At 44.9% G+C, this 14,247-nt stretch overlaps 1 protein-coding gene across 3 annotated transcripts in view; it reads left to right on the top strand.

The window, feature by feature from the left end:
• Aldh3a2 (aldehyde dehydrogenase 3 family member A2) overlaps positions 1 to 14,025 on the top strand; it is a 30,872-nt gene extending 16,847 nt beyond the window's left edge. Inside the window, exons 7-11 of one of the 3 annotated variants that reach the window (XM_004669062.2) lie at positions 659 to 825; positions 2,471 to 2,570; positions 6,285 to 6,520; positions 7,962 to 8,079; positions 12,785 to 14,025. In XM_004669062.2, coding sequence (XP_004669119.1) covers positions 659 to 825; positions 2,471 to 2,570; positions 6,285 to 6,520; positions 7,962 to 8,045 — 587 coding nt within the window. In that variant the 3' untranslated portion in view covers positions 8,046 to 8,079; positions 12,785 to 14,025. The remainder of the gene's footprint in view (positions 1 to 658; positions 826 to 2,470; positions 2,571 to 6,284; positions 6,521 to 7,961; positions 8,080 to 12,784) is intronic. The other 2 variants (XM_045131681.1, XM_045131682.1) reach the window with 2 other exon arrangements.
• The last annotated feature ends 222 nt before the right edge of the window (positions 14,026 to 14,247 follow it).

Raw genomic sequence — 14,247 nt, 5'->3', positions numbered from 1 at the left:
AAAGTGTTAGCCAGGCATGGTGGCGCATGCCTTTGATCCCAGCATTCGGGAGGCAGAGGGATCACCATGAGTTCAAGGCCACCCTGAGACTACATAGTGAATTCCAGGTCAGCCTGGACTAGAGTGAGACCCTAACTTGAAAAACAAACAAAAAATGTTAATTGATTAACAGAGGAGCTATCTGTGCTCCCAGCAAGACCTGTCTGTGGAAAGATACATACACACACACACACACACCCCACACCATATACCACACACACACACACACACACACACCCCACACCATATACCACACACACACACACACACACACACACACACACACACACGCACGGCTATGATAATGGTTAAATGTAAATAATTTTTTTTTTTTTGATTTTTCAAGCGAGGGTCTCACTCTAGCCCAGGCTGACCTGGAGTTCACTCTGTAGTCTCAGGCTGGCCTTGAACTCATGGCAATCCCTCTGCCTCCCGAGTGCTGGGATTATAGGCGTGCACCACCACACCCTGCTAAATAAATATTTTTGAGTGCATAGCAGTGTCTTGTTTTGAACAAGGAGTCCCTGAGGAGTCTTAATATTTGCATGATACAATTACATACTTGGGACTGTGGGGGTTTTGTTTGTTTATTTGTTTATTGTTTATTATTTATTTTTAGCCCCAACTGTACTTACTAATGTTGATCCTGAAGCTAAGGTGATGCAAGAAGAAATTTTCGGACCAGTTCTTCCAATAGTGCCAGTGAAAAATGCAGATGAAGCCATACATTTCATAAATGAACGTGAAAAACCCCTGGCCCTCTACATATTTTCTCATAACAATAAGGTAAGTTTTAGAGAGAACTATCAGTGGGCAGCTTTCTTCTTTGCTATAAAACAAAGTGGATGTGGTGGCGCACGCCTTTAATCCCAGCACTCAGAAGGCAGAGCTAGCCGGATTGCCATGAGGTCAAGGCCAGCCTGGGACTACAGAGTGAATTCTAGGTCAGCCTGTGCTAGAGTGAAACCCTGCCTTGAAGAAAAAAAACAGAACAAAACATGATAGTTTACTTGTGTGTCAAAGTTTACAGCATGACTGTATCTGTCACTGCTGCTGTAGGTAACGAGGCCTTAGGTTATTATGGCACCCTTTCCCCTGCTCCCTGGGATTAATTTGGAGCCACAGGGGTGAGTGTCACAAGGATCCTGACTCACAAACATCTCCTGTTTAATTGGGAAGCTTGTATGAACAACACTCCATGCCTTTGTGACATGAACCCACAGAGCATGACTGTGTAAGAGCTTGCCCCCAGGCCTCAGTACATTTCCAGCCGCTCATGTGGAGGAGGAAGACAAACGTTGGCATTGTCATACAGATGGTTTTAGGTTCCCAGGTTACATTACTTGTTGTTACAATGATGGAATTATGTCCCCTGGCTGGGTAGGTGGCTTTGCCTCTTTCCTCACAGCTTGTTCATTCATATCACTAAACGACAACTGCGCTCGCAGCGTGGGCATATGAGGGCAGAGTCCTTCTGAAAATTACGAGAACAAGAAGAGGGGCCAGTGGGTATAAGGAACTTGTTCGCCAGGTGTGCCCTGGAGGCTGTGTGCTGATGGGCTGCAGGGTCGGGACGGCTTCGCAGCTCGCAGCACTGGGGAGGGGCAGCTGCTTCAAACGCTCAGGGCCTGTTAAAGACCCGCTGTTCACAGAATGGCGATCTGTCATTTCAAACGACTGTAGATAATGTTGGGAACCCCGAAGTTTCAAGTCTACTGGCAAGGTGCAGCTGGGTGGACAGAAGTTCTCCACAGTGGGTTACCAGAGGTCACTACTGCCCAGACTTGACTTTCACTACAATGAATTCTCAAGGGCTTATGGTGCCCTGGTGAAATAGGTCTTATGCCAGCCAACTATTTATTTCTTTAAAATTATGATGCTAGCACTGAAACCTCTCTAGCACACTTTCCAAGGCTCAGGGTCCATTGCAGATGAGGTGGTCGAAAGAATGTAAGAGCCAAAAGAAGGGTAGGACTCCATACAGTGCAGTCTTCCAGACACAAAGTAGCCTGGATATCCATGACCTCACAGTGCCTGACACAAGACCATAATAGAGGAAAAGATGATGACATCAAAATAAAAGACTGATTGAGAGGAGGAGGGGATACAGTAAGAGCAGAACTGCAAAGGGGAATGTGGGGGGTGAGGGAATTACCATGGCTTATTGTCTATAATTATGGAAGTTGTCAATAAAAAAATAAAATTAAAAGAAAATGATGTTAACCAGGCATGGTGGCACATGCCTTTAATCCCAGCACTGGGGAGGCAGAGTGAAGAGGATTGCTGTGAGTTTGAGGCCAGCCTGAGACACCATAGTAAATTCCAAGTCAGCCCGGGCTACAGTGAGACCCTATCTCAAAAAAGAAAAAAAAAATGATGCTAAAACTAGTCTTAAGTACTTTTTGCATCTGTTGGTCTGTTCCTTACTTAGCTCATCAAGCAGATGATTGAGGAGACGTCCAGTGGCGGTGTCACGGGCAACGATGTCATCATGCACTTTACTCTTAATTCTTTGCCCTTTGGAGGTGTGGGTAAGTCTTCCTTCCTCCTGCTCATTGTAAATGTGCCTGAGTGCATTTCACGAGGCATTTGTAGGCACAGTGGAACGCTGGCCACTACTTAACTCTGTGGGTGCCTGTGCGCTTGTCCTTTCCTGAGAGCAGCTCTCCCCAGCCACCCCATTGGTAGGAGTTTGCCTGATTTCTGCCCACCTCACATCCCAGAGTGAATCTGTACTGTCACTCTCCGTCCTCAGGAGCACTGGCCACAGCTCAGATGACACTGTTCTCAGTTTACTTGATAATGCGCTCCTAGGTTTAGAAGACATGGGGACCAAGAATCAGAACTCACATTAATTAGTAAGACCTCTCTCTCTTTTATTTTATTAATTTATTTTTGGTGTTTCAAGGTAGGGTCTCACTCAGGCTCCTTCTAAAGGTCCTCCTACCTCTGCCTCCCGAGTGCTGGGATTAAATGCGTGCACCGGCTTCCTTTCTCTCTTTTAAATGAGGTCTGGTGAAAGAAAGGCTTCAACTGCCAGGAAGCACCAAGAGCGTCTCCTGCTGTACCTTTGTTCTTACTCCAGGGAACACTGAGGTCATCAGCACTCCCTGCACTGGCTCCCTGGGCCTCTGTGGGGAGGGGAGGCCTCTCTTGCACGTTGCTTAGCTGGAGGAGCCTAAGACTGGTGTCCTCTAGCGGATGGGCAAAAAGACATTCATTCTTAGGGAAGCACTGTGGGCACAGCTTTGTCCTAGCCATTCCTCTTCTGATGTGACATGCTTCTTTCTCCCCATCTGAGATGATTTAGTCATAGTTTTCTTTGGAACTTAGCTGGTAGCCTTCTCTGCTGTCTAGTAGGAACATTACAAAATACCCAAATGTGGAAAAATCCTCATGATAATGAAAACTTGGAAAAGATAAGGTACCCTAAAGAATCAAAAGCAACAATGATTGAGATGGGGAGGTAATATGATGGAGAATAGAATTTCAAAGGGGAAAGTGGGGGGGGGGGAGGGAATTCCCATGGGATATTTTTTTTTATAATCATGGAAAATGCTAATAAAAATTTTTTAAAAAGAATAAAAAGCAGCTTGGGGCCAGGGCTTCTTTGGAGAGCTATCTCAAGCTCTCTGGCCCCAGGGTAAATAAACTCCTCTACTTTCACGAAAGGAAGGAAGGAAGGAAGGGAGGAGGAGAAGGGAATAAAAATCATTTAGAACCGGAGAGACTGCTCAGTGGCTAAGGCACTTGCCTACAAAGCCTAATGACCCAGGTTTGATTCCCCAGTATCCACATAAAGCCAGATTAACAAAGTGGTGCATGCACCTGGTGTTCTTTGTAGTGGCTAGAGGCCCTGGTGTGCCCATTATCTCTCTGTGTCTATCTCTCTGCTCTGTTTCTCTGAGTGCAAATAAATAAATAAAATATTTTAAGAAATAAAAAATGTTTAGAAAAACAATAGCAATTTAAATGACTCCCAACCCCGCTATGTGAAGACTCCAGGCATATGTCTTGCAATTTAAGCACACATAGACTCAGATACTTCAATATTTTATTCAAAATGATATCCCATTTTATATATACATTTTTTTTCTATACTGTTTTAGCACCTGCATACTGTTCCATCATATAGTATGGTACATTTATGTAGATAATTCATACTATTAGATTTTTATGGTTTCAATTTTTATTTTATTTTATTTTATTTTTTTGGTTTTTTGAGGAAGGGTCTCATTCTAGCCCAGGCTGACCTGGAATTCACTATGGAGTCTCAGGGTAGCCTTGAACTCACGGCAGTCCTCCTACTGCTGCCTCCCGAGTAGTGGGATTAAAGGTGTGTGCCACCATGCCCGGCTTTTCTAATTTAAACAAACAAACCTTTATCTGTAAGGTTTATTTATGGGTATTGCATGAGTTAGAATCTACTGTCTTTTTCCTTGAAAGAGTAAGACAGGCAGAGACCATTAAAAAAAAAAAATCCTTACATTACCTGGTCTCAATAAAAGCACACACTTGGATAATTCTTAAGGTTTCATCTTTGGTTTCATTGTCTTTCCGGCTGTCTTTCTGTGGGCTAGAACCAGCCTTTTTTTTTTTCTTAAGATTTTTTTTTTTTCTTTTCAAAGAAAAATTTTTATTAACAACTTCCATGATTATAAAAAAATATCTCATGGTAATACCCTCCTTCCCCCCACTTTCCTCTGAAACTCCATTCTCCATCATATCCCCTCCCCCTCTCAATCACTCTCTCTTTTATTTTGATGTCATGATCTTTTCCTCCTCTTATGATGGTCTTGTGTAGGTAGTGTCAGGCACTGTGAGGCCATGGATATCCAGGCCATTTTGTGTCTGGAGGAGCACGTCGTAAGGAGTCCTACACTTCCTTTGGCTCTTACATTCTTTCCGCCACTGGAACCAGAGTCTTCATTACAGTTAGCTTTGTATCCAGTATTCACTGTGGGCTGACTACGTTTCAGGACTGTTGTGTCCCTGCACTTGAGAGACTAGTCACTAGTAAGCAGCCGACCCCAGGACTGACATTCAGTGTCCTGTGTCCAAAACCTGCATAGTCACCCAGACTAGTTCCCCTCACCGGAGCAGCGCTTTGTTATTTCCCGATTTTTCCAGATGTGCTTGAGAATCACTACCTCCTCTTCCTCAGAAAACCCCTCTGAAGTGTCCTGGGATTTTACTTAAAATTGCTTTAAACCTCTACTGTTTTAAACCGAGGACTGCTAGAAGAACACGTCCCATCTTCATGTCAATTCCTTACCTTTTGTTTTCTTTTTAAGTTTTTTTTTGGGGGGGGGTTGTTTTTGTTTTGGTTTTGGTTTGTTTTTGCTTCTCCAAGTCCTTCCTTGAGTGGTCCTGACTTCAGCTGTCCTCTTGCTGTCTCCCCTCATTGTGAGGTTTCTGGCTCCAGCCTTCTTTGAACTGCTCCGGCTTCTTGAGGGATCCCCTCCCACACCTTCACCTGCCACCCACACAGTGGTGGTTCACTGGCAGCCTTGCCCCACATTCGCCCGGCTTCCATCACCGTCTCACACACCACACGAGCTGTCGCCTCGCCTCTGCCCAGTGCCTGCTTCTCCCTGAGCCCCTGGCAGACTGTCATGCACATGGCGAATTAGCAAAGCGGTCACGGAGCGTGGCTTCCTCCAGGGTGGAGATGTTTGCTTGCTTCTTCTCACCCGGCTGTGTAGCTTTGTCACCTTGATCTTGGCTACTGGCCGGGAGCTGGAGGAAGAAAATAAATGGAGAATGGATAAATAAAGCTACATGGACTGACGGGAAAAGCACGCACATGGCACTGAGCATCAGGCCGACATGGATTCCAGCGTAGCTTGTCCTTTACTAACCTTGCGATGCTGGCCAGCGTAAGGGCACACTCTCTTAGCTCCTTTTCCCTGTCTGCCACTGGGCAGGGGCGCACAGCACCATAGGGTTATGGTGATCCCTTGTAGAGAGCCCATTTGAACACTTGGCACACTTCTTGGTGTAAAGGAGAGCCACAGTCCTAGAAGGGCTGCATGACCCAGCCCTTCTCTTAGAAAGCATCCTTGATGAAAGGGACATTGGCTGTGCTGAGGGAACAGGTGGCATTTCCTGAAAGTGGCTGGCAAGGAGGTTGGGAACCCGTCCTCCTGCAGTAGGAGCTCAGGTAGGCTCTCTCGGTCAGTGCTGACCCGATGAGCAGCCAGGATTGCCGACGGTGAAGCCTTCGTCTGTTCCATTTATTCCAGGTTCCAGTGGGATGGGAGCTTATCATGGAAAACACACCTTTGATACTTTCTCTCACCAACGTCCCTGTTTATTAAAAAGTTTGAAGGGAGAAGGTGCCAACAAGTTGAGATACCCTCCCAACAGCCAGTCCAAGGTGGACTGGGCAAAATTTTTCCTGCTAAAACAATTCAACAAAGGAAAACTGGGTTTCCTGTTGCTAATGTGCGTGGCAGTGGCGGCAGCGGTGTTCGTAAAGGTAAGTCCCCTGTCCGTGCTCGTGAGGCGCCCGTTCTTGTCCTGTCCCCGAGCCTGCCAGGCGCGCTCCTCGTCTCCTATGTTGGGTTCTCTGCTTTTGTAAATTTCCTCTGTCGAGAGCTCTGCACTAACTTCTAGTCTCAGGGTTAGTGAACCACAGCCTGCTGGCCACGACTTGCTTTGGTGAACAGGGTCCTGTGTTGTAATGGGCACAGAGTCCTTGGTGCCCCGTGTGTTTACTTACTGTCTTCCGCTGCTCTTCTGCTGTGGCCGCAGTGTTGGGTAGTTGTGATAAAGCTGAGTGGCCTGCAAAGCCAGGATGATTACAGAAGGAGTTTGCCATCTTCTGCGTTGAGTTGGAACTTCTTACAGAATCCTGAGTATCTGGCCGGCCCTGTGATCCTTTTGGTGCTGGTTTTCCCCATGCGGCTTCAGGTTGTCCCAAGCGTGCATGGAAGCAGACCATGAGCATGGCGGAGAGCAGCCTGTGTGTGGGTAGGTGATGGTGGTGGCGAAACAGCTTTGGTGAGGGGGTTTAGCTTTCAGTAGGTGTATTTTTCTTGCAGAGTTGATTTCTAGATAAAGTCTGTCTTTGGTGACTGGACAACCTAAAAATGGGATCATAACGAGGCCCCTGTGATAGCTGCCTGCCCTGGGTGGCTTGTGCTTCTCTGGGTGAATCGGGCTGTTGTTGCCGTCAGGTTCGCATTGCTGGCAGAATACACCAGTCCAAGAGCAGCTTGTGGGGGAAAAAAGGTTTATTTTGGCTTGCAGGCTCGAGGGGAAGCTCCACGATGGCAGGGGGAAACGATGGCATGAGCAGAGGGTGGATATGACCCTCCCCACCCCCAGCCAACATCAGATGAACAGCAACAGGAGAGTGTGCCAAGCACTGGCAAAAGGAAACTGACTATAATACCCTTAAAGCTAGCCCCCAACAATACACTTCCTCCAGGAGGTGTTAATTCTCAAATCTCTATCAGCTGGGGACCTAGCATTCTGAACACCTAAGTTTATGGGGGACACCTGGATCAAACCAGCACATCTGTGAACATGAAAGACTAGATGGAAGCCGGGCGTGGTGGCGCACGCCTTTAATCCCAGCACTCGGGAGGCAGAGGTAGGAGGGTCACGGTGAGTTCAAGGCCACCCTGAGACTACATAGTGAATTCCAGGTTGGCCTGGGCTAGAGTGAGACCCTACCTCGAAAAAAAAAAAAAAGACTAGCTGGAATGGGGAAGGTGATTGGATGCCTCTGTGTTGAAGACATTGATAGCACCTGTGAGCAATGGCATGCGCGAGAGGCAGAAATGAAGCGTTTAGTGGAATTGTTGTGGAATATTCTGTTTAAAATTTGAAAGGGGGTTGGCCCATTTTAGTGTCACAGCTTTGGTGAAACTGGAGTCAACCATTCCATTTTGAAATAATTTGGGTTTATTCAGAAATATCAAGTTGTGCTGAAGAGAAACACGCTGTTGGTTTGTCTGATAGTTCAAAGACTGCGTTGGCCCAGTAAACAACGATGAACAAATTTCACAGCCCCGCGGTATTGAAAATGAGGTAGGAATTCTTTGCTTTCTTTCTGTGTGTAAGGTGGACCACTTTGAGGGATGTTTGGCTATAGTTGTTTCTACAACTGCAACTTTAGGGATTATTGAAAAAGACTGTTTACTAGTGTTACATATTTTAAGTTAATCCGAGTTAATCAGAGTATTAAAATACAATTTACCCATCGATGTGAAAAGGAAGGAGGGGATGCTAGGAACCCAAGAGAAAGTGAAGTGGTGATGACCAGGAGGGCTCTAGGTTAGGCCTGGATCATTTCTAGAAAAAGAACAGCCACATGTTGAGCATCTTTGTTTTTCCCCACCTCTGAGCTCCTCCAAAGGAAGTCCCAAGGACCTCAAACCTATAGTCACCTTTGTTTGTTTGTTTGTTTGTTTATTTATTTGAGAGCGACAGACAGAGAGAGAGAGAGAGAATGGGCGCGCCAGGGCCTCCAGCCACTGCAGATGAACTCCAGACGCGTGCGCCCCCTTGTGCATCTGGCTACCATGGGTCCTGGGGAATTGAGCCTCGAACTAGGGTCCTTTGGCTTCACAGGCAAGCGCTTAACCACTAAGCCATCTCTCCAGCCCCTATAGTCACCTTTTAGACACTAAACTCTGCTTCATTATTTGAGAATATTTTTTTAAATCTCACTTATTTGTTGTTGGTGATGATGATGATGATGATGATGATTATTTTGGTTTTTTGAGATACAGTCTCACTCTAGCCCAGGCTGACCTAATAATAAAACTTAACACATCGGTCCCCAAGCCCTCTGTGCATCTTCCCAGTTGGGATAGAATGTCTCAGCCTCGTGATTGACATGGAGGACCAGGCTGGCTTGTTCCCAGGAAGGCCTATCCACTGAAGACACAGCACACCCGACAGATTTTAGTTCCCCAAAGGGTTGGGGGACAGGCCGTCCTTGGTCAGGTCTGGAGAAGCAGCAGTTTATACGTACAAGCCTTTAGCTGAGAACAGGAACACGTGGGCTTGATTCTTTTGACCTGGCATTGACTTTGGGTAAAGCCTTTCTAGCTTCTCTCTCACTTTGAACTTAGATCTTAGCTACAGAGAGAGAGAGAGATTTATTGATTTACCAACCCACTTTCAACTCTCCATTCTCATTACTGTTTGCTGATACATTCACTTTGTTTGTTTTAATTTAGTGTATGGCCAGGTGAAGATTTTGGTGGAGTTTTTGTTTGTTTGGTTTGGCACTTGGCTGCTTCTCTGCTCTTTCCTCTGACTTTTTAATTATATTATATTATTTTATTATTAGTTTGTTTTTTAGAGGTAGGGTCTTTCTCTAGCCCAGGCTGACCTAGAATTCACTACATAGTCTCAGGGTGGCCTTGAACTCACAGGGATCCCCTACCTCTGCCTCCTGAGTACTGGGGTAAAGGTGTGTGCTACTACGTCCGCCTTCCTCTGACTTTTTAATCCCCTTTATCAAAACACTTTTTATTTATTTATTTGGTTTTTTGAGGTAGGGTCTCACTCTGATCCAGGCTGACCTGGAATTAACTTTGTAATCTCAGGGTGGCCTTGAACTCATGGCAGTCCTCCTGCCTCTGCATCCCAGTGTTGGGATTAAAGGCGTGCACCACCACACCCACTCAAAACACCTTTTATTTTAAATAAGTTATTCTAAATGTAGATTGTATACTTGCTTGACTTTTTATTTATTTTATTATTTGATAAAGAGGGAGAATGGGCATGCTAGGGATTTCAGCCACTGTAAATGAACTTCAGATGCATGTGCCACCTTGTGCATCTGGCTTACATGGGTCCTGGGGAATTGAACCTGGGTCCTTTGGCTTCTCAGGCAAGTGCCTTAACTGCTAAGCTGTCTCCTCGGCCCCTTGCTTGACATTTTAAAAATATTTTGTTTTTATTTAGTTATTTAAGAGAAAGAAAGAAGCAGAGAGAGGGAATGGCATATATACAGAGAATGGGCACATCAGGACCTCCAGCCACTGCAAGCAAACTCCAGACACATGCGCCACCTTGTGCATCTCACTTACGTGGGCACTAGGGAATTGAACCTGCGTCCTTTGGCTTTGTAGACAAGCACCTTGAACGCCAAGCCATTTCTCCAGCCTTTGAATTTTTTTTAAGCATATTTTTGGGGGTCTCTTTTGTTTTTTACTTTTGTTCAGTGCTGGAGATGGAATCTGTGGTCTTCTGCACGCTAGGCAAGCTAAACCGCTGAGCTACACTCCCTACAAAAAGCAGTTTACTTTTATTGATACGTAATAAATGTACACGTTTATGGAGAACAGTGTAACCTGTCAGTACTTGTCCACAGTGTGCAGTAATCAGATCAGAGCAGCTTGCATATTTGTTGCCCAACACAGTTCTCAATACTGTGTGGTGGAGGAACACTTTGAGTCCTCTGTTTTCTAGTTTGAAATAGACAAGTAATTGTTGCCAGCAACACTTGGAGGATTCTTTATTTATTGTAATTACAAACATTTTTTGGAATGGTTTTTCTGTACTTAATAGCTTATTTATTTAGATGTTTGGGTTTCATTAAGTTACTAGAATTAGAATAGATTTAAAATATTTGGGGCTGGAGGGATGGCTTAGCGATTAAGGCATTTGCCTAACAAGTCAAAGGATCCAGGTTCAATTCCCCAGAACCCACGTAAGCCAGATGCACAAAGTCGTACATGTGTCTGGAGTTGACTTGCAGTGACTGAAGGCCCTGGTGTGCCCATTCTCCCTATCTGCTTCTTTTTCTCCCTCTTTCTCTCTCACAAATAAATAAAATAAAATAAAATTTAAAAGATATATATTTTATTCATTTATTTGAGAACGAGAGAAAGAGGCAAGTAGAGAAAGAGAACGACTGTGCCAGGGCCTCCAACCATTGCAGACAAACTCCAGACGCATGTGCCACCTTGTGCCTCTGGCTTATGTGGGTGGTGGGGATTCAAACTGGGTCCTTAGGTTTCACAGGCAAAGATCTTAACTGCTAAGCCATCTCTCCAGCCCTGGAGTGGATTTAGAACATAGGTAAATAACACTAAAGTGCGTGAGCTACAGAAAGCATTATAGGTGGTTTATTTTCACTTTTTTCTCCAATTTTTTTTTCTATATTTTGGATGCACCATATGCCAGAGACTTTATCAAGCATTTTATATAGGTTATCTTATTTTGATCATGAACTACAATATAAAGGAAATATTGGATGAAATGCTTAAAAGCAAAGTAGAAAGCATCCTGGATAATTTTGCTCATACATGGATATAATGTAATTTGACTATTTTCACCCATTACCCCTTGTGTCATTTCCCCTCCCGTCAGTCCACTTCCTCTTCTCAATTAGTCTCCTTCTACTTTTGTTGATAATTTTTGCATTTATGTTTGTCAGAGAAATTAGTGTTCCCCTCTCTCTGATGTGTGTGTGTTGGGGGGGTACCTTTGTTGGTTTGGGTGTCAGGGTGATTCATAGTGGTTTCATATAAAGAGTTGGGTAGTGTTTGTTCCTTTCTGATTTTAAGGAATAGTTTGAGAAGCATTGGTGTTAGTTGTTTCTTGAAGATCTAGTAGAATTGGGCAGTTGGACTTGAGCCTAGACTGTTTTTGAATTAGGAGATTTTTTTTTAATTCCTACTTCAATTTTACTGCCTATTATATATATCAGTGCATCTTTCTAATCTTGGCTTAGTTGATAAGTCATAAACATTCATCCATTAAATTATGTCTTCCTGATTTTCTGAATTTCTTTGGCATTTGTTACAGTCAATTCCTTTTTATCTGTAATTTGATTTTTTTTAAATCCAGGATGCAGCCGGGCGTGGTGGCGCACGTCTTTAATCCCAGCACTTGGGAGGCAGAGGTAGGAGGATCGCCGTGAGTTCAAGGCCGTCCTGAGACTACTTAGTGAATTCCAGGTCAGCCTGAGCCAGAGTGAGACCCTACCTCAGAAAACAAAACAAACAAACAAACAAACAAAAATCCAGGATGCTTCATTGATTTGTGGGCCATCCTTCCACAAAGACCACCCTATTCTTTTCTGTACATTCGGCATGATAATGTGTGCGCTGCTGAAACAGGAACAGGTGGTGGAGAATCACCATCACTTGTTAGGAAATGTGAGGCCTCTGACCGACGTCACACTCTCACTCGAAAGTCGCAATAGCACTTCTCAGCTTTAGTGGTTTTGCATTTTAAAAACAAGTTTGTTCATCAGTTTTTAAATTTCATGGGGAGACTTTTGCTTCCTCCTTAACAGTGCCCGAATAATCCATGTATATGCTGTTATCTCTTGATTTTGAACAGAATATCTGTCGCCACCTCTGTTGTTATTGTTGAGGAAAAGCATAATTCTCTTTTCAGTTGAAGCTGCATGGATAGTCTTTAAGGGATACCTAGGCCTTTTTTTTGCAAGCACAGAGATAGAAGAGACAGAGAGATTGGGCACGCCAGGGCCTCCAGCTGCTGCAAACTAGATGCATGTGCCACTTTGTGCATCTGGCTCTATGTGGGTACTGGGGAATTGAACCCCGGTCATTAGGATTTACAGGCAAGTACCTTACCCACAGAGTCATCTCTCCAGCCCTACCCACCTAGGCCTTTTTTTTTTCCTGAGCACTTCGTCTCTTGATGGGAGGTGTTTGTGTGAGACCCAGTCTCCTGATCAGCTTCCAGGGCTGGGTGTGGCTGGGTTTGGGGTAAATAGTAACATGCACCCCTTTTTCCCTCGCAGGTTGTGTACTACTGAAGACTGACCCTGCTCAACCTCCTGGTTGCCTCTGCTGAGTTATTCTTCTACTAAATGGTTAGCAAACCAGTAAATTTTAAATCCTGCCAAACCCAGAAAGTATATAAATACTCTGTAATCGCACCTAGAAATCATTGCCATTTACCACTAATGAAACCTGCTATTTCAGCCAAATTCTTGCATTTCCCAGTAGTGAGGGTATTCAGGGAACTTAGATGGTGCTGGCAAGAATGTGTCTGGCTAAACTCAGACTCCTCGGGGCTGTACAGGAGGCTCAGCCTGCTCCGTGACTTTGCCTCCAATTCCGTCTGTGCCCCACTAACACTGCTGTTCTGGCAAAGTTTTCAGGGGTACACCACCACTCAGGGCTGCCAGAAATCTTCTGTATTCTGGAGTGGTGAGGCTACATCCTTCCAGCTCCCTTTGAAATTTGAGGCACTGAAACTGGGGGATACACATTTATGTACCTCACCCACTGATACGTGAGACCATGACCTTTGGGAGTTGGCTCTCTGGTCGTACATGCCATCTGGCCCACGGTCTTTATCTTTCTTGATCCTTGTCCAATACTGGCATGTGGTGGTTTGTGACGGTGTGTTGTGGCTGGCCAGAGTGCTTTTTGTAACTACACATACTATACTGGATCTTAACCAGAAGGCCAAGAAACGGCGATTTTTGTGTCACCCACAGCATCTTGTAAATCCTAGGGCTCCCTAGAAGATCACTGCCAGCTCTACACACACATCGTCAGTCATGCATGTGATGTTAGAGGGTCATAATTCTGCATCTTAGAAAAACCTAAGTGGCAGTTTTAAAATTCTCTAATAGATAGAGTTGTAAAAATACTGACAGGTGCAGTGTGTGTGCCAACAGTGGCAGCCGTTGCAGAAGCTGAGGCCGGGGGATTCCATGGTCCCAGGACTTCCGAGCCCAGCCTGGGAAACAGTGAGCCGCCCTCCTCCCAAAAAATTCCCCATAACATCCTATGTTCCAAGTTATATAGATTTAATTTTTTTTCATTTTATTTTTATTCATTTGAGAGAGAGAAGGAGAGAGGCATATAGAGAGAATGGGTGTTCAGCAGTATGTGCAAGCATATGCTGATGTGGGTTCTGGGGAATCAAACCTGGGTTCTTTTGGCTTTACAGACAAGTGCCTTAACTGCTAAGCCAGCTCTCCAGCCCTAGTTTAGTTCAGTTTTGTTTTTTTAAGGTAGGGTCTCACTCTAGCCCCAGCTGACCCGGAACTCACAGAGATCCTCCTACCTCTGCCTCTCGAGTGCTAGGATTATAGGCATGTGCCACCATGCCCCATTCAGTTATATTGATTTTGTTTGTTTGCTTGTCTTTTGAGGTAGGGTCCTGCTGTAGCCCAGCCTGACCCAGAATTCACTATGTAGTCTCAGGCTGGCCTCAAACTCATGGCAATCTTCCTACCTCAGCCTCTCA

Source organism: Jaculus jaculus, chromosome 12, assembly GCF_020740685.1.
Source record: "Jaculus jaculus isolate mJacJac1 chromosome 12, mJacJac1.mat.Y.cur, whole genome shotgun sequence".
NCBI classification, from domain to species: domain Eukaryota; kingdom Metazoa; phylum Chordata; class Mammalia; order Rodentia; family Dipodidae; genus Jaculus; species Jaculus jaculus.
The sequence above is the reverse complement of the archived record's forward strand: the minus strand, read 5'-3'. Positions and strand labels throughout refer to the sequence as shown.